At 41.8% G+C, this 24,499-nt stretch overlaps 1 protein-coding gene across 1 annotated transcript in view; it reads left to right on the top strand.

The window, feature by feature from the left end:
- Positions 1-21,194, top strand: part of SLC38A1 (solute carrier family 38 member 1) — a 59,611-nt gene extending 38,417 nt beyond the window's left edge. The window contains exons 8-15 of the mRNA XM_088456504.1: positions 2,175-2,233; positions 2,351-2,473; positions 4,501-4,580; positions 7,062-7,162; positions 10,645-10,763; positions 13,214-13,355; positions 14,259-14,356; positions 21,051-21,194. Of these exons, the coding sequence (XP_088312630.1) occupies positions 2,175-2,233; positions 2,351-2,473; positions 4,501-4,580; positions 7,062-7,162; positions 10,645-10,763; positions 13,214-13,355; positions 14,259-14,356; positions 21,051-21,152 (824 nt within the window). The 3' untranslated portion in view covers positions 21,153-21,194. The remainder of the gene's footprint in view (positions 1-2,174; positions 2,234-2,350; positions 2,474-4,500; positions 4,581-7,061; positions 7,163-10,644; positions 10,764-13,213; positions 13,356-14,258; positions 14,357-21,050) is intronic.
- The last annotated feature ends 3,305 nt before the right edge of the window (positions 21,195-24,499 follow it).

The following is a 24,499-nucleotide window of genomic DNA, read 5'->3' as shown; positions in this document are numbered from 1 at the left end:
ATACAGATTCACACTTTGTTATGTGAGTCTGGTACGCAAAATACTTATGATCTTCTGATCTAAAATATAGACGAAGTTGAGAGATATATATATTTATTTCCATATTGTTAAGAATCATTTTTTTATATGTTTTTTTACATATGCATCATGTGGAGCCCTCTGTGATTATTTGAAACTACACAAAAAGGATTGTGGGCGATTAAAGACAATTAAGACATCTTTCAAAAGGATTAAGTATTGTCTTAATATCTTATACTGTTTTTTACTTTATATCCAGCGCCATCTAAGGGCACAATAAGATTTCTATTGTACTGTATTTTTGAGTTTAGTGAGACTCTTATTTTGTGCATATAGGGGCGGCAGGTGTTGCGCACCATATACGTGGCCTTCCTTTATTATATATATTGACTTCCTGTATCAGTTGGCACACAGTTGCAACGCAGGTAGTGAGTGAAGCAGCACTGTGCGGCAGTATCACACATTCACCTAACATGGCATAGGAGATGCTGCATTACACAGGTTCCCACATCATCTCTGTTTGCCTAAGTGAGGGGAGTCTGCGTGGAGGGACTGAGTGTCTGTAGTCCATACACATGCCCAACAGGGGGCGGACCTAATTATCTGCATATCTAAGGGTACCCGAGTGAATCGGCTGCATGGGAGCGGCGTGTATTCCAAATCAGGATAAAGTGACTATACACTGCTAATTATCCCCTTTTGCTGATTAACATTCTCCCGCGTTCCCCACTGACTGCATACCTAATGGTCGTCTAAGGCTGTTTATACTATATAATTAATTGTATGCCTTTTAGAAAACTAATCCTGTCTCCAGTGGTAGCTTATACTAATATATGGCCGGAACTGTGCCTTATGCTTAATTGGATCCATATATTGGTCTGTGGCCACAGATTTATTAATAGGTACGTGTCCTCAGCTTTTTTTCTGTCCTGTGTGACCCACATTATTATATAATGTCTTAAATATTATATACATATTTTATACATTATATATGATTTAATAAACCAGTATATATTTTTTAATTCAGCATCTTTTTTCAGCATCCCTATTTTTACATTTTAGCTATCTGGTTTGTGTAGGTTTCCAGACCTGTTAGTGTTGGGGCAGCAGAATATAGCTACATCATAATATCACATTTAATGATATATTGATTTATTATTATGTTTATAGCTCTTAACATTGTCTTTTAAATTGTGAAAATTACCTATGATTTCCGGAATTTGGCTACGATACCCGTAGGGTTACATTACATTTCGAGAGAGAGATCTAGTAATCTCAGCATGCACATGCATAATCTGATGACCTCGCGTGACCAGGGTCTGAACCCAGGAGTAAATTGATCTCATTAGCAATCACTTTAAATTTTACACATTGTGGGTTCCTATTGGAGCCTCTGTCCCTGCATGTGATTATTGGTAAACTTCTGCGATACTAGTTTCTTCTCGAGGTGTCGGGTTGTAAAACCTGACACTTCTGATCATGATTTTTCCCGATTATTAAAAGAGCACTGCTTTTACTAGTCGTGTCTTGCTAGTAACAGCATTGCCCTTTTAAATATCAGGCATAAACACGAACAAAAACCCGACACTTCGTAAGTAAACCCCTTAGTGTTAACACATAGGCTTAGCTCAGTGGTAGTGTGCCGACAGCATTGCGGCTATGTAGAGTTCTGCAAATGTGTCATTACGTCTGTTTTCAGAAGGATCTATTGCACCTAGTGTAGGGCTGGAGCAAGTACGCACTAATAATGATGATAGCTATAAAACCAAGCATTCTGATAGGGATTGTCCGTCCACAGCTGTATACACCTCTGCATATGAGCAAATATACACATTTAGTTCTCTACAATTACGGGAGCAATTAGTCTACTTGTGTTCAACTCTGCATTGGCCCTATATAGTAAATATTATTGCTACTTCCAGTTCTGGTAATGTAAAAATATTACCCTGCCCTGCAAAGAAGAAGCAGTATACAGGCTCATAGGACAACTCGTGATGCAACAAATCCTATCTGTAATCAGGTGTCCTAAAATATATTATGTTATTAATGATAAATTAGGCAGATATAATAATTAGATTACTTGTGGTAAGTTTAAATGTTAAATTGTAGATTGTATTTATAAACAATAACGTGTACAATGTCTTTGATCCATACAGGGTATCTTGGCTACACCAGTGGGTTCTCCCTGACTTGTATGTTTTTTTTCCTTGTTGTGGTGAGTTATAAAAATGTCAGTGATTGATCAGTTGCCATGTCAGCCAGTGATCAATGTTCATCTTTTATCATGTGCTTCTCTTCTGTTTGTTTCCTCTCTGTTCATGTCACAATACAGGTCATCTACAATAAATTTAAAATCACTTGCCCCTATGAAAGTATCAATGGAACTTCAAATAGTTTGCAGAATGCAACAATGGAGGAAATGTGTACACCAAAGTATGTTACATTCAATTCCAAGGTAATGCTGTTTTCTTGTTCTGTGATGATTGTTTATTAATAATATTTTAGTTGTATTTTTCTAGCAATGTCATGTATACTAAAGTCTACTCCACTTGTCTTTATATTTGCAAACAGTTTATTCTAAACTATTCTCTGCCCTCAAGGACTTTTTAAAGCCTTGTACCTGATGGCGTATTTTTTTATGTACATATTTCCAGCGTTTACTTAAAAGCATTGTTTTGAAGGCCTGTTGAGTAGCTTGGCACTTGTGTTGTGTTTTTTTAGTTACTGCCGTAAAACAAAGTGGGACTACAGTGGCCCCGAAATGCTACTTAAAATGCAAGTAAAGGTTAACATGTTACTAGGTTACTAGCTGTTTTAACTGCAGACTTTACAGTGAGTATGAAGCTTTAATAGCAATGCATTGGGTGTTCATATGAATGACTGTCTATTTTTCTTTTTAGTAAAATTATAAAACAAATAATAAATACATAATATATAGCACAGCTTTTTCTCATGTCTGAACTCCATTTTGCACATATACAGTATTTGGATATATTTCATGTTATAATAAAAGTACTGTTAAAAGTAGATACAGTATTATATATAATCCTTGATTGAATGTCTAATTTGGATTTGAAAATAGCAGTAGGTTGTCTCTTATGCTGTAATCTAAAAAGAAAACTTTATTTCCTTATGTTTGTGGTAAATAATCTCAGAATAACATTCTTAATGTTTTTAATCAGTACAGTATGTCGACACTCACATTTTAGCCTAAAAATAGCCCTAACCCTAACTGCAGCCTAGCCGTAACCATACTATGTGTGTGTCGTTGCTGTTACTGCCGATATTCATCATGTCAACATTTTGAAAATGATGTCAGTGTTGACGTTGCATATATCAATATGTTAAATGACGACATTCTGAACATGTCGACATAAATGACGACTTGCATGTCACGTTGACATTCTGAATATTGACATACTGACCACATCCAAAATATAACTATGCTTCAACACAGGCGAATGAATGAAAATTACTGAGGCACTAGTTATCCTTCAAATCCGGACTATTAGTGGGGATTGAGAACTGAACATAAGAAATATACTGTATATTGCCTGTTTATGTGTACTGGCTATATAATTTACACAGTGACAGTATACTCTGATCTGATGTTTGCCTAAAAATGAAATTTAAAAATATCAATATTTTCACTCCTTGGCTCTATGTTATTTCAAATATTTGAATGAATTCATTGTGCTGTTCAGATGTTAGCAACAAGGCTCCCATTATTAATGATTGCATTGGCAATGCGATCACGGCATGTCAGTATTGCCCATGATCACATTGCAAAATGCAATCATAGCGGCCGTATGTATCATCAGGGCCACAGGCTGTATGTATGGGACATGCAGGGACACAGGCTCCAGAAGGAGTCCGTCCGTGCTATGTGCCCGGAGAGCTGTCGGCCACTGTCGGTGCTGCTGAGCATGTGCAGTCACGCTGACTGCACATGTGTGGCGGCCTCCGCCGACTAATTATGCACGGTGTAGCCCACAGGCTACAGCGGCTAACACCATCTTCAGATGGCGTTAGCTGAGGAGGCCAATATCAGGAATGCATCGTATTCCGGATATTGGTAAAATTGGTAGCCTCACATCCCCCATAAAAACTTATGGTGGATGCGGCTGCCAGCGGTAATGGAGGGATCACTAATGGTCCCTCCTTAATACATCAGGGGGCTACTAAATATTTGAGGTAAATCCCCGAAAACGTGTGTTTTCAGGGCTTATACCTCAAATATTCAATGATAAATGGGCCCCAAAGTCACTAATAATACATTCAATCTGATTGTTCATTGTTTCCCTCCATTCTGTTTCCATTACAATATATTCAGCAGATATACATGCTAATGTGTTACACCGATTATCACTATGAGGTTAAAGGCATGTGTTTTATTGCAAATGCATTGACATTTGCAATGATGAATTGTACACAATGACTATCATTTAATTTCTATGCGTGTCTGTTTCTTTTCATCTACAGACGGCTTATGCACTGCCGACACTAGCATTTGCGTTTGTGTGTCACCCATCAGTCCTTCCCATATACAGCGAACTGAGAGAGTAAGAATATAACTCTTATTTATATATTGAAATAATGCCTCTAGGGTTCACATCATTTATAATATCAATGTATAATCTAGCTTGCATAATACTGTATTAGCCTAAAAATAATGTAGCTAGCTTTACTCGGTTATAGAAAGAGATTACTTTGTCACGAAAATACATTTGTGTCAACAGTAACAATAATGGAATGGTAATTTTAATACTATTTCCTCACAAAAAAAACATAACAAGAGTAATTTAATCCTCACTTAACAAATTTGGACTAGAGACATGCATATTGTTCCTTGTACATCCTTCAGGATCCTAAACTGCCAAAAGGACAAAGAAGAAGCATTTTGCGTGTGTCTGCGTGACGGTCCCTAATGTTTTGGTCATGTAAGGCAATTAGCTCTTTTTATAGCATGGAATGTGTGAATACCAACCCCACTAACATTAGTGGTTACTTTGTATGGCTATTCTACATGCCCAACACCATAAAAGCCAGTGACCTGTATATTGTATCATACCGTTTAACAATCCTAAATTTCATGGGATAGTTCTGATTTCTGGATGTTAAACATATGGTCATGGTATAAGTGAGCATCGGGTGACAAATAGTCATGGTATAAGTGAACATAGGGTGACCTAAACAATTGAATGCATTGCCTAATTTGTCCCAAATGCTGTAAGATATGCTGTGATGAGATCTAGTAAGATTGACAGGCTGTGTTCAAGATGATTGCATGGCTCTACACTTGTGCATGGAGAAGCATGAATCTTGGACTCAAAAAGCATATGTCTCTTCATATAACTATGCTATTACATCTACATATATAGCTAGCCTGGAACATACATTAATGTGCATGTCCTTAACAGTTCCCTAAGTGAGAATTAAAACCTTAATTATGTTTTCAATTTGAGAGTATTGTCCTTTCTATAGCAGGAGCATGTTAATAACTTCTGCATTAAAAAGGTTTTTTACTGACCTTGAAAATTTCATGCATGTAAAGTTTTGTTTTCCCATTTTTGGTGGAACTTTTATCAACCATACTCAAGGCAAATTATTTTATATACAGTATATTGAGCTTTTTCTATTATTTTGGAAGATTCACTGAATATTGCTCAAGACATTCTTGTTAAGGTTTCATTTTTATTTCTACAAGTTGTTCATTTTAAAGTCCCTTCTTCAAAACTATATAATATATCAGTGTAATTCTGAACTAGGTAATATGCATGAATACATAAAAGTATGTACAAATGCTTATGCATAGAAAGCTTTGTAAATCTTGCCGTTCATTAACAACACTAATTAGGCTTAAGTTTGCATAGCTGACTCCAGAGAAGCCCCATCCTGCTTAAGCTATGTACACATTGGGTGATATATTGGGCATTCAATCATCAACGTCTGTGTACCCCCGATATTTCTGGTAACGACGTTGTTCAGACATATCGCATCTGCTGGTGTGTATGGACGACCTGCCAATTGCCCGTACACATGCTGCAGGGACCTGGCAGTGAGTGACAGCACAACTGGACGGGCCCTACACATCGGGTGGGGTTGAGTACGGGATGTCGGTGCCCGACGAGGAGAGCTGAGTATTCTAACCTAAGCCCTATCCCTGCCCCTTAACCATCTCTCTCCAGTGCCTAACCCTAACCTCCCCGTTCCCTGTTCCCTAAACCTAACCCTGCCCCCTAGTGCCTAACCACTAAACCTCCCCCTAACCCCGCTACTTATTTCGGGATCCCAGTGGTCGGGATCCTGGCGGTCGGGGTGCTGTCGCCAGTATTCCGATAAGTGTCGGGATTCCGGCGTCAGCATTGTGAACGCCGTAATCTCGGCTATCGGGATCCTGAACGTATCCCCATTGGGTGGACGTTTGGTAAGTGTATATGTATTTACCAATCATCTGATAAGTCAGTGACCTAGTGTGTACCCAGCATTAGTTGCTACATGAATCTTGATTTAACTGTATCTGTCATCAAGTTAACACATAGGCCATGTACAATTATCAGTGCGATGTCCACAGCAACTTGTGTTGCCTGTATAAAAGCTTATCACTGCAGGCTGATCTCTGCATGCATCTCCATGGGCTGTGTGCAGACATCAGCAAGATTACTGTATCAAGCAATTTAGGCTCTCCAGTAATTCATCAGTATTTTGCCAGGTTAAGTAAATAAAATAACAAAATATAAATAATACAAAAAGGAAACAATTTGAAAAAATAATTATATTGTATTGTTTTGGGGTTTTTTGCCTGGGGTTTCCACATTAGCTAAATAAAACATATTGGTTACTAAATATTACCTCTACCTTTATTAAACAGAAAATTCTCATAAGTTGAAACTACAAATATTATTTGTCATGACAATCTTTAGAAGCAAACTTTCACTGAATTCTGTTTGTTTTTTGTAATGTGGTACATAATGACATATACATAACTTAGATTTACAGAAAAGGTTACGTAATAAGTCATTCATTTGAATTTTATGTTCTAGTCGCACACAGAAGAAAATGCAGCTGGTCTCACACGTTTCATTCTTTGCAATGTTCCTTATGTACCTCCTGACTGCTGTTTTTGGCTACCTGACTTTTTATGGTAAGTTTTAATGAAATCCTTTGTTCTAAGCGTACATCTGAGCTCTGTGTTTCACATAATATTGTAGTCAGTACAGATTTTGAAATTAAACTTTTTGAAAACTTTCAGCTGCTCTGTAATTCTATACACAATGGAACATTTTTCATTGGTACATTTTAAGCTCCTTTTGTGCAATTTAAACAATAATTATTTTGTTAAACTACAATAAATAAATGTACTACGAATTTCATTTAATATGAGTAGAATTTGATTTATAGGTCTAGTAAGTATAACATAAAACTCTTTTTATGTTTTGAAACTATATTCTAAATGTTCACGCTTACCTCTACTCCGGTGAGATGTATCTGAGGAGTCCTACATGAGTGAGGCACTGCTTCCCACCATCCCTGTGCAGTTTATAGCCAGGGCTCGTATCTGAAGGCTGCCAGATGTCTAATCCTGAACTCACACAACTGCCTGAGTTGAATATAGAGCAGAAATGGATCAGACAGAAAGAGAGGAGAAACTAGTTTTGTCAAGCAGGGTTTCCTGCAGAAGACTTGCACAGCCACAGTAGTAAGGCAGTAAGGCTAAAGAACAATTTAGGAAAAGGATATTCAGATGAAAAATAAATTGTGCTTGTTGGTTCTTTACGGTCTTCTCTGTCTCTTTTAGAGTGCCCCTGCTCCTATTGCGAATGTCCATCTCAGATCATGCAAACATGGATGCTTAATGTTCTCCATATTAATTAACTTTAACTTGTTCTGTCCTACAGTGCTTATAAAACAGACTTAATAAAATTAAAAAAAAAACAAGTTAAAAAGCACTTATGTGCTGGTTACATGTAAGAGAGTATTAGTATATAATATAATATAATAATTCAGAAATTATTGCAGGATTCATAGCTAGTGATGTAAAGACCTGTGCTAATTTTTGGTACCCACTAGCACTGTATAGGAATGGCACATAATACTATCTTCATGTAGCCCTGGTATAGTTTGATTACTCATTTAAATTTCATGCCTTCTCAAGCTTTCCACTGCGTATAACTGTCTGATACAGAGGCAGTGCTGCCGGATATAATGGAGGTGGTCGTCACCGGGTGCCAGCCCTGCAGAGAGCACCTCTCCTCCATTGTCCCAGCTTCCACCATTCCCTAGCAATAAGTGCCCGAAACCCCCGGTCAGTGTCCTGGACTTGCTGCTCTTACTGAGGAGCCAGGCACCAATCAGCATCAATGGCGACCCGCTCCTGCTCAGTGTCTCAGACAGATTTAGCACTGACAGAGGAGCCGAGTATGCCGGGTGTACAGATGCAGATCAGCTTCACTGGGGAGTTAGAAGGTGCATGGCAGTAGATGGCGGTAGGTAGGAGTAATTTTGTCATGGCTACAGTGGTAGCAATTTTAAAAACAGAGTAAATAAAAATGGATTGTGAAGTTCACTTTTAGTACAGTTCCATTGTTTGCTCTCTCTCTTCCCCAGTTTTACCTTCTCACGGGGTTTGAGTGTGAACATAACTGAAGTCTGCTATGGGTACAGCCTATGACAGTAATAGATAACCTGATACAGCTGCATGGACAGCCTTCAAAAGGGCTGCACAATACATTTAAGCATGCCGCTTTACACCACATTGTAAATTTAGTCCAGTGAATCAAAGAAATAGACACCGATCTGTTATAACATGTCAGCAGCCATTTTAGGCAAGTGTTACAAGCTATAACTAAGGAATGCTAGCTATGTTTACCTTTGTTTGCATAACCATAAAGCTGGGTACACACTGGACGATATATATCGAGATTGGGTCGGCAGGTGTGTACCCCAGATATGTCTGTGAACTACATCGTTCACACAGTGGCATCCCTCCCCGTGTTGACACCCAGTGAGAGGCGGGTTGTAGTGCGCCCGGTCACTTCTGGCTCCACTGCGTTCACAGACATCACATCTGCTCTGCAGTACAGCAGATGGGCGATATATCTGCATTGCTTTGTGTACATACTGCAGGGACCGCCGGTGATTGACATCTCAGCTGGGTGGGCAAATTCAATGCCTGCCCAGTTGAGATGTCAGTGCGGACACGTCGAGCGGCCTATCGCTAAGTGTGTTTAGCTTACCCGATCAGCCATTTTGTTGCACAACGACGGGTCAACAGAGAGATCTGCCTAGTGTGTACCCACCTTGCCAGGTTTAAATTTGTTTTACAAAGGTTACGCATAGAGGAAAGGCCGGGGGGGGGGTGGAATCCTCCTGGCTACTGGGATGAAGTTATGCCACTGCTCTGACAACAACTTAAATATATGCCTTGGTGCTTTTCAGACTTGTCTTTAATGACGCATGTTCAGCAGCAGCAGATGGCCTCCTCCTGACACTTCCGATAATGACTCAAACCTCTTCTCTGCTGCTCTATATGCGTTGACATCCATGCTTGCTTGAATGGGTTCCTTTCATTTAATTAGACTCAGACTTTGTGAATGTTATGTAGTGAGATATTGGGGTATATTTACTAAAGTGCGGGTTTTTAGTAGTGGAGATGTTGCCCATAGCAACCAATCAGATTCTAGCTATCATTTTCTAGAAGAGGCTAGACAAATGTTAAGTTGAATCTGATTGGTTTCTATGGGCAGCATGTCCATTTCTAAAAACCCACACTTTAGTAAATATACCCCATTGTGTGATATCCAGCCACATTTAAAATTTTAAGTTAAAAATATCAACTAAAAAGGTAATATTTATAGAAATAGAATCAATTCCTTTACATCTAATATGTGTGTGTGTGTGTACAGAAGGTCCGGCACTCTCAACATCTCAGGTACACATTACTGGGGTGCTTCTAGGGAGACTTGCAAGAAGAATCCCATAAATATCAGTGTTGCATCTTAATGAAAGAAGAAAAACAAGCTGATTAATCTTGCTAAAAATCTGGACAGTGCTTTTCTTCTTTCTTTAAGATGCAACACTGATATATATATATATATATACATATATATATGAAGCAATAGGCTGCACTCCCGGCAACTTCACAAAACTCACTGACGCTCGTGATATTGAATTAACGTTTCAGAACTCTATTAAAGGTTCATTCCTCAGGATACAATATCCTGAGGAAAGAAGCTTTAATAGAGTTCTGAAACATTGATTTAATGTCACGAGCGTTTGTGTGTTTTGTGAAGTCGCCGGGAGTGCAGCCTATTGCTGCATATATTTTTTCCTTCCCAACACAGGGATAGGTAATCTAGGAAGGCACCAGGCGCACATTATATCTTCAGCTCTTTGGAGTGCCGACCGTAATTGCTGTGTATATATATATATATATATATATATATATACACACACAGTATATATATATATATACATATATATATATATACACACACACTGTATATATATATATATATATATATATATATATAGAGTTTCTTGTGTCTTAAATACAATATTTATATCAAATAAATACTTAGATAACATTGTCCTTTTTTTTCTTCATATGTGAATTCCAACTTACAGATACAGTACAATCTGAGCTCCTCAGCACATACAGCAATAAAACCGATGTTCTCCTCCTGACTGTGCGTCTGGCTGTTATAATTGCAGTTATACTCACTGTCCCTGTGTTATTTTTCACTGTAAGTATGTGTAGGTAATACTACTGCCGAACAATTTAGACTATACTGGATTATATTATTATATGATGAAACATTTAAATTATGAAACACTGTTAAACAATTCAAAAAGCTAAAACAAGGTGTAAAAACATGAAAGAGAGGATGAGACAGATGGCTACATTTACTGAGCTTTGCATTTCAAAGCTGCCCCATCTTCAGCAGTCTCAGCCACTGGATCTACAGGAGCAATTATTTTCAATTGAAAGCCAGGCATGTTTGTATTGAATCTAAGGGCGGTATTCAATTAGTTTCGCACCCGCAATAAACTTTCGCATGCCAGACTTTTCAACTATATCTCGTATTTTAGCTGCAGAAACTTATCGTGCGCGTCCCCGCTATTCGCCCTATTCAATTCCAAAAGACGCGAAAGCAGCGACATGCAAAGTCAGAACAGGCAGAAAGTGGTGTCACAATCAGGGAAATCAGCCTGAACCCCCCCAAATAGATGCAGAGGGATCAATGTAGTAGTGCCCGATTAAACCTAATAAAACTGTTTGGGGTACTTAAGTTGGTGCAATAGCCTCTAATTAGCGTCTTTGCACAAGTGGTGAAGAATGGCATAAAGCAGGTTTTTTTTGAGAAAATAAGTAGTCCTGGCAAATTTGGGGTACCTGAAAATGGGTGCGAGCATCTTTTAATGTATCTAAAGTGAAGTTTTTTAAAAAAAAGTGAAATTCCTCCCTCATACAAGCACCTGCAATCCCCAAAATACTTGGCCCCTTCTTAGAGCACCCCCAGAACCTTATTTCGCTAGTTTGCGAACTTGTCCCCCCACTTTGAGCTTTTTCGCCCCAAATTCAAAGTATTTTTTTGGGATGTACTTAAGTTTTTTCAGGAATTTTTGACACAATTGTCCTTTGGGGGCTGTCCCAAGGGTTCTGAGTGGTTTCCCCACCTTTGCACCCCAAAACAAAAATTTTGCACTTTTCTCCTGCTATTCAGAGGAGAATCTTTTACGCCTATTACATTCGATTGACTTTCTGTGTACGCGGAAAGCGGATGGAATTGAATATGGAGATAAGTTTCCAACAGGCGAAAAGTCGCAATTGGCGATACTTTTTCGCGGATCTCGGCTTTTTGCGTCTAATTGAATACGGCCCTAATTCTGAGTTGCACGCACTGCATGCAGTTGGATGCAGTGGAGCGATTTCTGTCTTCTGCACATGCATCTAATTCGCACTGCACATGCACAGATAGTGTGCGCACAGAGTCGAAGTAGTGATTAAGGCAGATGGTAGACGCCTGGTCTCAGAAATGTGTTGAAAATGTAGTGGGTGTTCCTGGGTGGTGACAGGGAGTGGGCTTAGAGCATGCCTGGAGATGGTCCGTCTTGTGGGTGTGTTATGGGAGTTTCAGTGTAAGTGGTTGCGTATAGAGACATTCAGCAGTTCATAATGGAGGCCATGGTTTCATGGTGGGCCCGTCATACTCTATCTTATCTATTGCTATCCTATCTATTACCAGGGCCGGCACTACTACTAGGCAAGCTTAGGCAGCTACCTAGGGGCGCCGGCCACTAGAGGGAGCTTCTGAGTCCGCCTAACTACGGAGGGTGCGGTTGCTATGGGGCCTGGCGGCTTAAGGGGACCAGCGATCGCACCCCCTTCACCCTCCATTTACCGGGCGCCCACTGAGATTGTGTTACCAGCGGGCGAGCTCATTCCTGACGTCACTCCCATAGTTCAGAGGAGCGGGCGCCAGGGACGGACGGCAGCAGGCACTGTTACTACAGGGGGCACTACAAGGGCCTTACTACTGGGGGCATCAAATGGGGGCACTATTGGGAGCACTGCAACTGGGGGCACTACAGGGGCCCTTAGAACTGGGGGCACTTCAAGGGGCATTACTACTGGGGCACTGCAGGGAGCATTACTATGGGGGGCACTACATGGGCATTACTACTGAGGGCACTGCATGGAGCATTACTACTGGGGGCACTACAGGGAGCATTATTATTGGGCGGGCACTACAAGGGCATTACTACTGGGGGCACTGCAGGGAGCATTACTACTAGGGGCACTGCAGGGAGCATTACTACTGGGGGCACTGCAAGAAGCATTACTACTGGGGGCACTGCAGGGAGCATTACTACTAGGGGCACTGCAGGGGGAATCATCCCTTTAATTCGGGTCATGTGAATATTATTAGGGCACTGTGTATGTGTCTCTGAGCTGGGCGTAGGGTTTGGGGGAAAATGGGCGGCATTGTGAACCTTTGCCTAGGGCGCCCTGAAACCTTGCACCAGCCCTGTCTATTACTTGGATTCATATTCAGGCCAATGACACCGGATGTTTATCTTTCAGCAGAAAAATATCTTCTCTAGAATGTATATTTATTTTTGACCCCATCTTTAATATGATTACAGGATATACAGAATATGACAATTTGTTTCCAACTTCTTTCTTTCAAAGGTTCGTTCTTCGTTGTTTGAACTTGCACGGAAGACAAAGTATAACTTCTGGCAACATTTAATAGTGACTATGGTTCTTCTAACACTGATTGACCTACTTGTTATTTTTATACCAACAATGAAGGATATTTTTGGTGCAATAGGTAAATATTATTTAATTGTATTTTTTACTGTGGAGGAAGTGGTATTATGAAGTCAGGAGGGCAATGTCTTCATAGCATTAGGTGCTGTTTTCTGTTTAATTGGATTCTTGTCAACCAGCTTTAATTAAAATATACAAATTATGTGCTTAAATTGTAAGTCATTGTATTAATGTGTCAGCTTTTTTGGATGTGAGCTGTAAAATGTATCACCTGGAGTTCTGCACTGTTCTGTAAGAATACGTGTGTGAAGCTCTTACGAGCAGGGCCCTCTACCCTCTTGTGCTTCTCCCTACTTTAGTTTCATCTACTTCTTACTCACCACTAGGGCACCTAACACTTGGTTGCTTATGCTCTGATGTTTATCCGGGTGTTATGGTTGCTACATTCGCTAATGTAGCAATATACATTATCTATGCCCTGGTCCTGTATTGTATTGTTCAGTAAGTCGCTTATCTACAACTTGTTTATGTACTTTGTAAGGCGCTACGGAACATTTGTGGCGCCATATAAATAAATAATATCTATACAGTATATATATATATATATATATATATACACACATATATACATACATACAGTACTAGTCAAAAGTTTGGACACACCTTCTCATTCAACGGTTTTAGTTTATTTAAATTATTTTCAACAAAGTAGATTAATACTGAAGACATCAAAACTATGAAAGAACACATATGGAATTATGTTGTAAACAAAAAAAAAAGTGTTAAACAAATCAAAATATGTTTTATATTTTAAATTCCTCAAAGTAGATCCCCTTTTGCTTGGATGACAGCTTTGCACACTCTTGGCATTCTCTCAATCAGTTTAATTCTGTACTTCGAGGAGGCCAAGCTGTGTCTGGCCTCCAGGAAGTGTTTATAATATATATCTTTGTTTTTTTCACAGGCGCTACATCTGCCAATATGCTGATCTTCATTCTTCCTTCGTCTTTATATTTAAAAATCACTAAAGGTAATGATGCCTTGGCCAGTGAGAGATTGTGGGTAAGTTCTCAAGTTCATTGTACTTATTTTTATTCACCACCATTGTATGCTTTCAGAAACAGGTATATTGGGCCTGATTCATCTCGGCCGATTGTTGCGTTCTGTGCATGCATTGCGTGTACGTGAGCCGGCCACTGCAGTGACTACGCAGGCCCATCACAGAGTGATTGATAGGAAGTGCCGTTTGTGGGTGGTGACGAAGGGTGGTCGGGGAAACACATGCGTGCCAGGGCGTTTGAACGCCGTTGCATGGGCGTGCATAAATGATCAACTGCGATGCCATACACAGCCTGAGGCCTGATAGCGTGCGCTGAAGTTAGCAATTTCTGAATAAGGTCTGACCTTGCGCAAGTGTACGTGAGGCTGCGATGCTACTCGATTGTACTGATGTTTTAGAAGTCTTTCTAAACATTACGGATGTGTGCAAGGTAAAGTGGGCATCCTTATGTTGTGCTGCGGCGGCATAGCGAACCCAGTGAACTACCATTCTATCGCAGTTGAACTACGTGCGTAATAGCAGCTGCAATCCCAATAGCGATCCTTGCTGAAAAAGGCCCTGTAATCGTAATTACCACTCCCAGTCACTTTCATAAAAATAATGACAGAGCTTATAAACATCTCTTCTCCACCCCCTCAATACTAATGTTTTTGTTTACCTTAGCAAACTTGGAAAGGTTGGAAAATGCTGTCACCTGGACCTAATTATTAATCTGTTTTAGCCCTGACATATGTACATATTAGTAATTCCAAGGTCTCGTCTCAGAGATAATAACTTTTTCAGTTTGTTTTGATAATTTTGTGTACTTTGTTGCAAGTGAGTTACACTTTTGTGAAGTTGCAAACGTAAAAAACTCATGTTAAAATACAATGGGCTCGATTCTATTCAGTGCGATGTAAATAGCTCCGGGAGTGAGCCCCCGGAGCTATTCAATACACCACGCTGACAAGTCCGACTAATGATTTCTTCTCTCATCCCTCCGGGGATGAGAGAAGAAATCCGACAAAAGTCCTGGCGCGAGGCTGTTTTCTGCCCTTAGCGCCGGGGAAAACAGCCTCGCGCCGGGAAGTTAGGTCGGGGAATGCCCGTTATCGCGCCTAAACACCCTGTTTAAGGCATGATAACGAGCCGTCCCCGACCTAACAGCGCGATGAATTGAATAGCTCCAGGAGCTATCTCCCGGCGCTATTTACATCGCGCTGAATTGAATCGTGCCCAATGATAGTAAGTCCCTGATTTTTCTGTATGTTTGCAGATTTCACCTAATGTCTTGGTTATTCCCTCTCTAATGGTGCACACACACACACTGTCAGATCAGACAACTATAAAGATATCGTTGTCTGATCGTCCTGTATGTGCTGGATGATCGTTATCGAATATCCAGCACAGCACCAACCCCCAAACGACTAAACGACCCGTGATCAACGATCACGGGTCCCTACAGTAACCTGGTCGATATCAACCAGGTTGGATTGCATGCACGGGTGATGGTCATTATCGACCATCCATGCCCACGCATCGTGCGTCGTTTGGGGGTTGGAAGGGGCTAAATTATGGACGATATAAATGATCTAACTATAATGTTATCGTTTATATCGACCAGCTAAATCTGACCGTGTGTATGCACCATAAGGGAACTTTATATTATTAAATATATGCAGCATATTTCCTAAAAACATCCGTTTTCGGGGGATACTTGCAAATATTAAGTATACCCACAATGTATTATGGAGGGATCACAGCAGATATCTCCAATATCTGCTGCAGTCCCTCCATTTCCGACAGCTGCCGCAACCCCCATAGGCTTCTATGGGGGATGCAATACTATCAGTTTGGCTCCTGCAGCTTATGCCATCTGTAAATGGTGTTGTGCTGCTGTAGCCTGCGGACTACATGTCGCAAAAATTACCAGGAGGCAATCGCAATGTCAGTAGACCACGCATGCGCAAGTAGTCCCGAGAGGTGAGTGAAGAGAATGCTAATACAGGTTGAGTCTCCCATATCCAAATATTCCGAAATACGGAATATTACGAAATGCAGAATAATTTTGGCATGACTGAGATAATGAAACCTTTGATATTTGATTGTTCAATGTACACAAACTTTGTCTAGGGCACAAATTATTAAAATTATTGTATAAAATGACCTTCAGGCTGTGTTTATATGGTGTATATGAAACATAAATGAATTTCTTTTCTGTACACAAACTTTGCTTGAGCCACAAAATTAATAAAAATATGGTATAAAGTTAACTGCAGGCTGTGTGTATAAGGTGTATATAACACATAAATGCATTCTGTGTGTATATTGGGGTCCCATTCCCAAGATATTTCATTATGATATGCAAATATTCCAAAATACGGAATATTCCGTTATCCAAGATACCCCTGGTCCCAAGCGTTTTGGATATGGGAGACTCAGCCTGTATGGTCACTTCACTCCAAGCTCATTGCAGGGACAGGCTCCTTCCGGAGCCCTTTTCCCTGCATGTACTGTTTAATGCATTCGGGGAGCTAGTATCGCATACTACAATGTGATCATTGGCACTAATATCGTGCCCAGATCACATTGCAGTATGTGATCATTGATATATGGGCCTCATAAGAATTAAATAATAAGGAGACACTGTTTTCAATTTAAGAATGTTATCTATTTATATGTTTTGTTTTTAATATATTGATTTCCTGGAGTACTATTATTATTATTATCATTTATTTATAGGGCGCCACAAATGTTCCACAGCGCCTTACAAAGTACATAAAAAAATTTGTAGACCAGCGAGTTACAGAACAATACAATACAGGACCAGGACATGGAAATATATATTGCTACATTACGACCATAACACCCAGATAAGCAACAGAGCATAAGCAGTCAAGTGTTAGGTGTCCTAGAGTAAGAAGTAGATGAAACTAAAGTAGGGAGAAGCACAAGAGGGTAGAGGGCCCTGCTCGTAAGAGCTTACATTCTAAAAGGGAGGGGAAGACAAACAGGTTTGACACAGATGGGGTAGATGGGGAGGAAGGAGCATGTAGCAGGGAGTTAGAATGATAGCTGGAAGGCTTTGATGAAGTAGTGGGTCTTGAGAGCCCGTTTGAAGGATTGCAAAGAGGTGGAGAGTCTGATGGGGAGTGGGAGAGTTCCAGAGGTGGGGAGCAGTGCGGGCAAAATCTTGGAGGCGGGAGTGCGAGGAAGTAATCAGCTGGCATGAAAGGCGGCGTGCATTAGTTGAACAAAGACAGCGGAGAGGAGAGTGAAGGGGGATGAGATCAGAGATGTATATGGAAGACGACTGGGTGAGGGCTTTGTAAGCGAGCGTGAGAACCTTAAATTTTGTTCTAAAAGGGAAGGGGAGCCAGTGAAAGGCTTGTAGGAGAGGGGAGGCAGATGTAGAGTGTTTGGAGAGGAAGATAAGCCATGCAGCAGCATTAAGGATAGACTGGAGAGGAGAGAGATGGGATTTGGGGAGGCCAGATAGGAGGAGGTTACAGTAGTCCAATCTGGAGATGACCAGTGAGTGTATGAGGGTTTTAGTAGCATCCTGGATGAGATAGGGTCTGATCTTAGAAATATTTTTGAGATGGAAACGACAGGACTGTGAAAGGTTCTGGATATGTGGTTTGAAGGAGAGGGATGAGTCCAGGATAACTCAAGACAGCACACCTTGGGACTAGATGAGATAGTTATTCCATCAATTGATAAAGAAATAGTGGGAAGTGAGGTTATGTGGGAGGGTGGGAAGACGATCAGCTCTGTCTTAGACATATTAAGTTTAAGAAATCGCTGGGACATCCAGGAAGGGATAGCAGAGAGACAGTTGGAGATACGAGTCAGAAGAGAGGGGGAGAGATCAGGGGAGGAAAGGTAGATTTGAGTATCATCAGCGTAGAGATGATAATGGAGGTCAAAAGAGCTGATGAGTTCACCTAGAGAGGAAGTATAGAGGGAGACTAGGAGAGGTCCAAGAACAGAACCTTGGGGAACACCTACTGTAAAAGGATTTGAGGGGGGAAGAGGAGTCATGAGAGGAAACTGAGAAAGATCGGTCAGAGAGGTAGGACGACAGCCAGGAGAAGGCAGTGTCACGTAGACCAAGGGAGTGAAGGATATGCAGCAGGAGAGGGTGGCCCACAGTGTCAAAAGCAGCAGAGAGATCAAGGAGAATGAGAAGAGAGTAGTGGCCTTTGGATATGGCAGCAAGGAGGTCGTTGCTGACTTTCATGAGGGCAGTTTCCATGGAGTGGAGAGAACGGAAGCCGGACTAAAAAGGGTCAAGGAGGGAGTGGGAGGAAAGAAAAGTGGTAAGGCGGTTGTAGACAATCCGCTCAAGGAGTTTGGAGGCAAAAGGGAGGAGATGGGTCGGTAGTTAGAAAGAAGGTTAGGATCAAGGGTAGATTTTTTAAGAATGGGGGAGACAAGGGCATGCTTGAATGCAGAAGGAACAGTGCCTGATGAGAGGGAAAGGTTAATAAGGTGGGCAAGATGGGAGCAGGCAGAAAGAGAGAGGAACTGGAGGAGGCGGGAGTGGATAGGATCAAGGGGGGAGGTGGAAGGGGGGGAGGACCGAATGAGGGCCATGACTTCCTCTCCAGATACAGGGGAGAAGGATGTTAAAGTTGATGGGGAGGGGTGATCAGGGAAAGGAGGAGGTGGAGAGCTGGGGGACTGGTTGGATATGATGTCCTGACATATGGAATCAATTTTAGATGTAAAGTAGGTAGCAAAGTCAAGGGCAGAGAGCAAGGAGGGGAGATGAGGAGGGGGTGGGCGAAGGAGGGAGTTGAAAGTGGTGAAGAGATGCTGGGGATCAGAGGACTGAGAGGAGATGAGGATCTTGAAATATGACTGTTTAGAGAGAGAGAGTAGCACTATAGGATGAGAGCATAAATTTGAAATGAAGAAAATGTGCCTTAGAGTGTGATCTTCTCCACTGTCGCTAGGCGGTTCGAGAACACTTTTGCAGGTATCTGGTGCATTTGGAATGCCAGGGTTGAGGAGTAGATCTGCGAGTGTGAGTAGTGATCGCCGAAGCAACAGAGTCCAGAGCAGAAGTAAGGGAGGCGTTGTATAAGGAAGTGGCTTGTTCGGGGCAGGAGAGAGAGAGAGGATAGGGGAGAGAAGTGAGTCATGCAGGGAAGAAAAGGAAACTGTGTCAATAGCGTCAATGTTACGCTTAGTAATGGTGGCTTTTGGAGGTAGAGGAGGGGAAGGAGAGAGGGACAGGTTAAAAGATAGAAGGTGATGGTCAGAAACTTATACCGCTTTCACATCGTAATGCTGGGTCGTAACTGGGATTTTGTACACTGGTCCAACCCGGGTGTGACCCAGCTGAGACCTCTTTCAGACTGGCGCCCCGACCCGGCAATAAGCCTGACGCTACCAAAGGCATGTGCCAAGTCAACACTTGGAGATGAGATCATCTCCAAGCGCCAACTCTTCCTATGCTGTAAACAGGACCCGGGTCACATCGGCCTGGTTTACCCATTCACACTGCACCGCGAGCCGGGTTGAACATGTGTTCAACCCTGTTCATTACCTGGGTTGAAATGCTGGGTCGCTCAACCTGGGTTATTTCAACTGGGCTCTTTCACTCTGCACAGTAACCAGGGTTATTGCTGGCAATGTGAAAGGGGTATTACTTGCTTTAGATTGCATTTTCTGAAATGCCTTACAACCCAAGGAAGACTTTAGTTTTCTCTATGTGTGAAATGAGTGATTGAATAGGCAGAGTTGTATTTAGAGGAGGTGGGGAGTTGTGATAGGTACCATGGTACGCAGTGTTTAAACAAGCTTTGATCCCAGATAGGTCTTGCAATTCCCAATTCACATTTATCTAGTAATTGATTACATTAATGCTATGCAATTATGCTGCCTCTTTTCATTTACTGTTATCATGTGAGCTATGTATAATGCTTTAACTATACAAGCCCCTCATTTTGAGCCTGATCAGAGATGCACACAATGTCGATGTTGGACACAGTGGAGTGAAATTTTGCTACTGTGCATGTGCCAAAGCCGCACTGCGCACATGCAGCATTTGGTTAGCGACGGCGGTCACAGAGAGGATTTATTCGCAAAGTGATAGGTAACCAGCATTTGGGGGAGGTTATGGGTGGGCTAGAAAAACTGCAGGCATGCCCTAGTGAGCCTCTGTGAATTTGTTCACAGCTCACACACGGCATCTTAGGTGATATGCTTAATCTGAGGAGTATACAAAAGTGGAGGAGATGTTGACCATAGCAACCCGCACTTTAGTAAATATACCCCTGAGACAGCATAGACTAGCTCAGAGGTTCGATGTGTGATTGATGTCCCCAATGTTTTGTACGTAAGCAGCAGATGTGGAGACACAGACAGTGTTGTCTCTGTGCACAAGCCGGCAGCTGAGGCATTAGCATATTTTCGCACGTCCACTGCATATGGGATCGCAGCAGTGACGGGCATTGTGTGCATGTCTGAATCAGGCCCTTTATCTGTATATATAAGCACACACAGTAAAATACTTCTACCCTTATGTTTTACTTAGTATTTGCTCTTTTGTTCATATATGAAAATATTATTGTTTTTCAGTGTCTATAACATTCACACTTTGTCCCAATGAAAATCAATAAATGTTTTTGTCAGTATATAGCAGCAGTCACAAAACAATTTATCTCCTGCTTTTATAACTTCTATTTCTTTCATTTTGTATTGCAGGCATGTGCTTTCTTTGCCCTGGGGCTGCTATTCTCTTTAGTAAGCATTCCTCTTGTGATCTATGACTGGGCTCAGCCAGGAAGCCAAAAAGAAGGAAGCTGAGCCTGGCTGCGCTGTGTCTACTTACCCACATTACCACCAACACCACCACATTGTTTTACAGGCTCAAACAGGCAAATTTGTTGGAGCAGTAATTCTTCCCAAATCTCATTGCCTACCATTGCTCAATCTATTTCAAATGACATAAATGTACCCTGCTGCCAGACAGATCCGTTTTGTTTGCAGAAAATCTGTGTAAATGACCTCACCTATTTAATCCCTGGTGCCACCTATGTTGTCAGTAACCCCAGCCCGGAAATCTGATGACATCTTCTTTATAGCCGTTCTCACTTGGATAATAGCTCCAACACTTTGTTTGCTGCTGTATTTCTACAGTAGTTTTTTTTTTTTGTAACTTCCCTCTCCACATTGGTCATATACAAGATAATACATCTTTGGAATATGTCAAATTTAAACTTAGTGCAACATATAACATCTCATGGAATAGGATTGTTATGCCGGCGGCTGTTTAGCTGTCGGTTAAAATCCCGACAAGGCTAGCCCGGCAGGATGGAATCCCGACAGCAGAGGTAAGTAACCCTAACCCTCCCCTCTCCCCCCCTAGTGCCTAACCCTAACCTCCCCCCATTAGTGCCTAAACCTAACCCCCCCCGCTCCCTAAGCCTAGCCCTCTCGGGGGCGTGCCTATCCCTGACCTTCTCCCCTTCCCCTAGCCTAACCCTAACCTTCCCCGGGGGGGGGGTGCCTAACCCTAAGGTCCCCCCGGGGTGCCCTAAACCTAACCCCTCCCATCCCCGGGCTAAGTGAATACTTACCCTGTCCGCGATGATCGGGATGGTGGGGGTCAGGGTTCCAGTGTCGGGATTATGAAAGATGTCGGTATCTCGACGCCTGTCATGAATCCCTAGCCAGCATTCTGCCATCGGGATTGTGACTTGGCGGCCTTGCGGTCGCCGGTCACATAACATCCCACATCTCATATATGTGTACGTACCTATTTGACAAGGCTTCACATTTCATTTTCTAGTTTTTATTAGAGTCTCTTATTTGGATTATTTGTTTCTGATGATTGATGTGGCCAATGGAAATAAGCTGTAGAGTCATGAAAATAACACAGTATAACCAAAGTGCAATAGGAGCCATTTACCAAGCAAGGAAATGAGGAATTATAATATATCAATTATAACTACATCTGACTAACAAAGAAGATATCGTTTGTAGAGTATCCCCTCATTAAAAAGCAGGAATAGACCCAGATTTGAAATTAATCTTCCTTTATGGACATCTGTATCTAAATGAATTTAATTCCCATCCATTCAACACTTATTATGAGTAATCGCATTTGTCCTGCATTGTCTGAGAGCAAGTTGGTGAAAAACCACAATATAATTTGACTAAATTGTAAGGGCCATTTACAAGATGCAAACAATGAGAACTACTTCTGTATCTCCGCTACTACACCTACTTGTCTGCCTTGTGCATTACAAGATACATGGCCACATTCCAGTGCTTGGACTGCTCCCAGAGAATCTGCGCTTAGCTTTCTTTATACACGTGAAAAAGCAGAAAGAGCGACTTCAAAGTCCAGTCTACTAACACTTTAGGGCATATTTACTAATTGTCGGGTCCTATACCTGATAATTATAATTTGTTATTGCAGCTATTCGCGTAAATATGAAATTCAGTTCTACCAGGATAGTCATATACACATGCAGGGACAGGAGCTCCATCCCTGCGATGTATAAAAGTAGTGATCGCTTTACTTTCACTTCCTGGCATCCTCTGCGCACATGCACTAGTGAGTGCCCGGGTGGGCTCCCGTTACACTTTGCGTTATGTAGCTCATCTTCAGAGGTGCTTTTGCGATCAGCTCAGGCATTATCAGAAATTGAGCCCTAAACCTGTGGGTGTCTATGGGCGTTGTCTGTGAGGTGGCCTATAGTGAACGCAAAAAAAGTCAGTCTCGTGGGCGTGCTATGGGAGTGTCACAGGCATGTCAGTGAAAGTGGCTGCGTTCTCAGACAGGCAAATTAGTGATTATTCTTTACCATTATAAGATGGTAATGTGCGCAGTCAGACATCACTTTGCTGTCAGGCTACACATGACAACTTGAATTCCCTTCTTCATGTAAATGTTTCAGGTCTCAGTAAGCTGTTTAGAGTAAGATATGCAGAGTTACTAAACCTGTCTGTTTACTAAATAGATTTTAAAAATAGAAGTGTAGCAGAACTGAGCTTTATGACCTATGGGCCTGATTCAGACCCACTCGCGAGCGGCTGTCCGCTCGCAAGTGGGTCGATGTTATGCACTGAGCATGCGCACGACGGAGGGAGCTCCGTCGTGCGCATGCGCCAGACGCGACGAGCGAAGGAAAGTCTTTCGCTCGTTGTGTCCGATCAAAGGGGGCGTGCTGTCAATGTTGATTGACAGCACGCCCCCTTTGGTGGGCGTGCCGGGGGCGTGCCTCCCTGACGGGGGCGTTCCCACGGGAACGCCTCCCGTCAGAAGCCGGCCCACTGACATCACTAGTGATGTCAGTGGGAGTGATTTTGTCTCTGATAGAGCCAAAATCACTCCGGAGCTTGCGGTTGAAAACCTCAACCGCAGGCTCCGGCTCGCAATTTCGATGGTCGCGATGGTCTCGACCATTGCGGCCATCACAAAGCACGCTCGTATAGCCTGTGGGTGGTGACCCACAGCTATACGAGCGTCCAGGAGGACGCTCCATGAAAATGGAGCCCGGCCCTCATTCAGAGCGTGCGCTCTGCTCAGAGCGTACGGCTCTGAATGAGGGCCTATGTCCCTAGACATGAGCCAATACATGTGTAATGTTTTTCTATACCTCATTGGCACTTACTTGACCGGTGCAAATACTGCCACATGTGATACTTTGAGACTTGGTTTCTATTCCTTGTTGATCAGTTGTATCCTATAAAGAAGCAGTGTATGAATACTGGTATGTGATGGGTCTCGAGCAGGATAGGTAAGTGTTAACGAGGGTAATGAAGTTTTAAGTAATGGTATGACCATTGCTGGCTTCCATTATGTTCTGAAATGGGCCTAACCATAGAACTCAGATTATAATATAATAGTAAGTCACTATTTCTATCAGGTGGTGATAGGCTTACATTTAGAATGAAAACATTTTTTCACCATTGGTTTACCTGTCCTCAGCCAGATGCCACACAACTTCTGTCATTCAGCTCGGCATAAATGCTTTGCACTATATAAATACAAAAGTTAAACCATTTACAATGAACTTGTTTTTTTTGCATCATTATATATATGCTCACATTTTACCCCAATAGCCCCTCCCCGCATGTGTAGTGATTTTAATAGGAAAATATATAATCAAACACTGACATTTAACACTGGTCATTTATTATCT

The sequence above is a fragment of the Taudactylus pleione genome, unplaced genomic scaffold, assembly GCF_031769625.1.
Source record: "Taudactylus pleione unplaced genomic scaffold, aTauple2 ptg000041l, whole genome shotgun sequence".
NCBI classification, from domain to species: Eukaryota; Metazoa; Chordata; class Amphibia; order Anura; family Myobatrachidae; genus Taudactylus; species Taudactylus pleione.
This window is presented reverse-complemented; position numbering and strand designations above follow the sequence as displayed.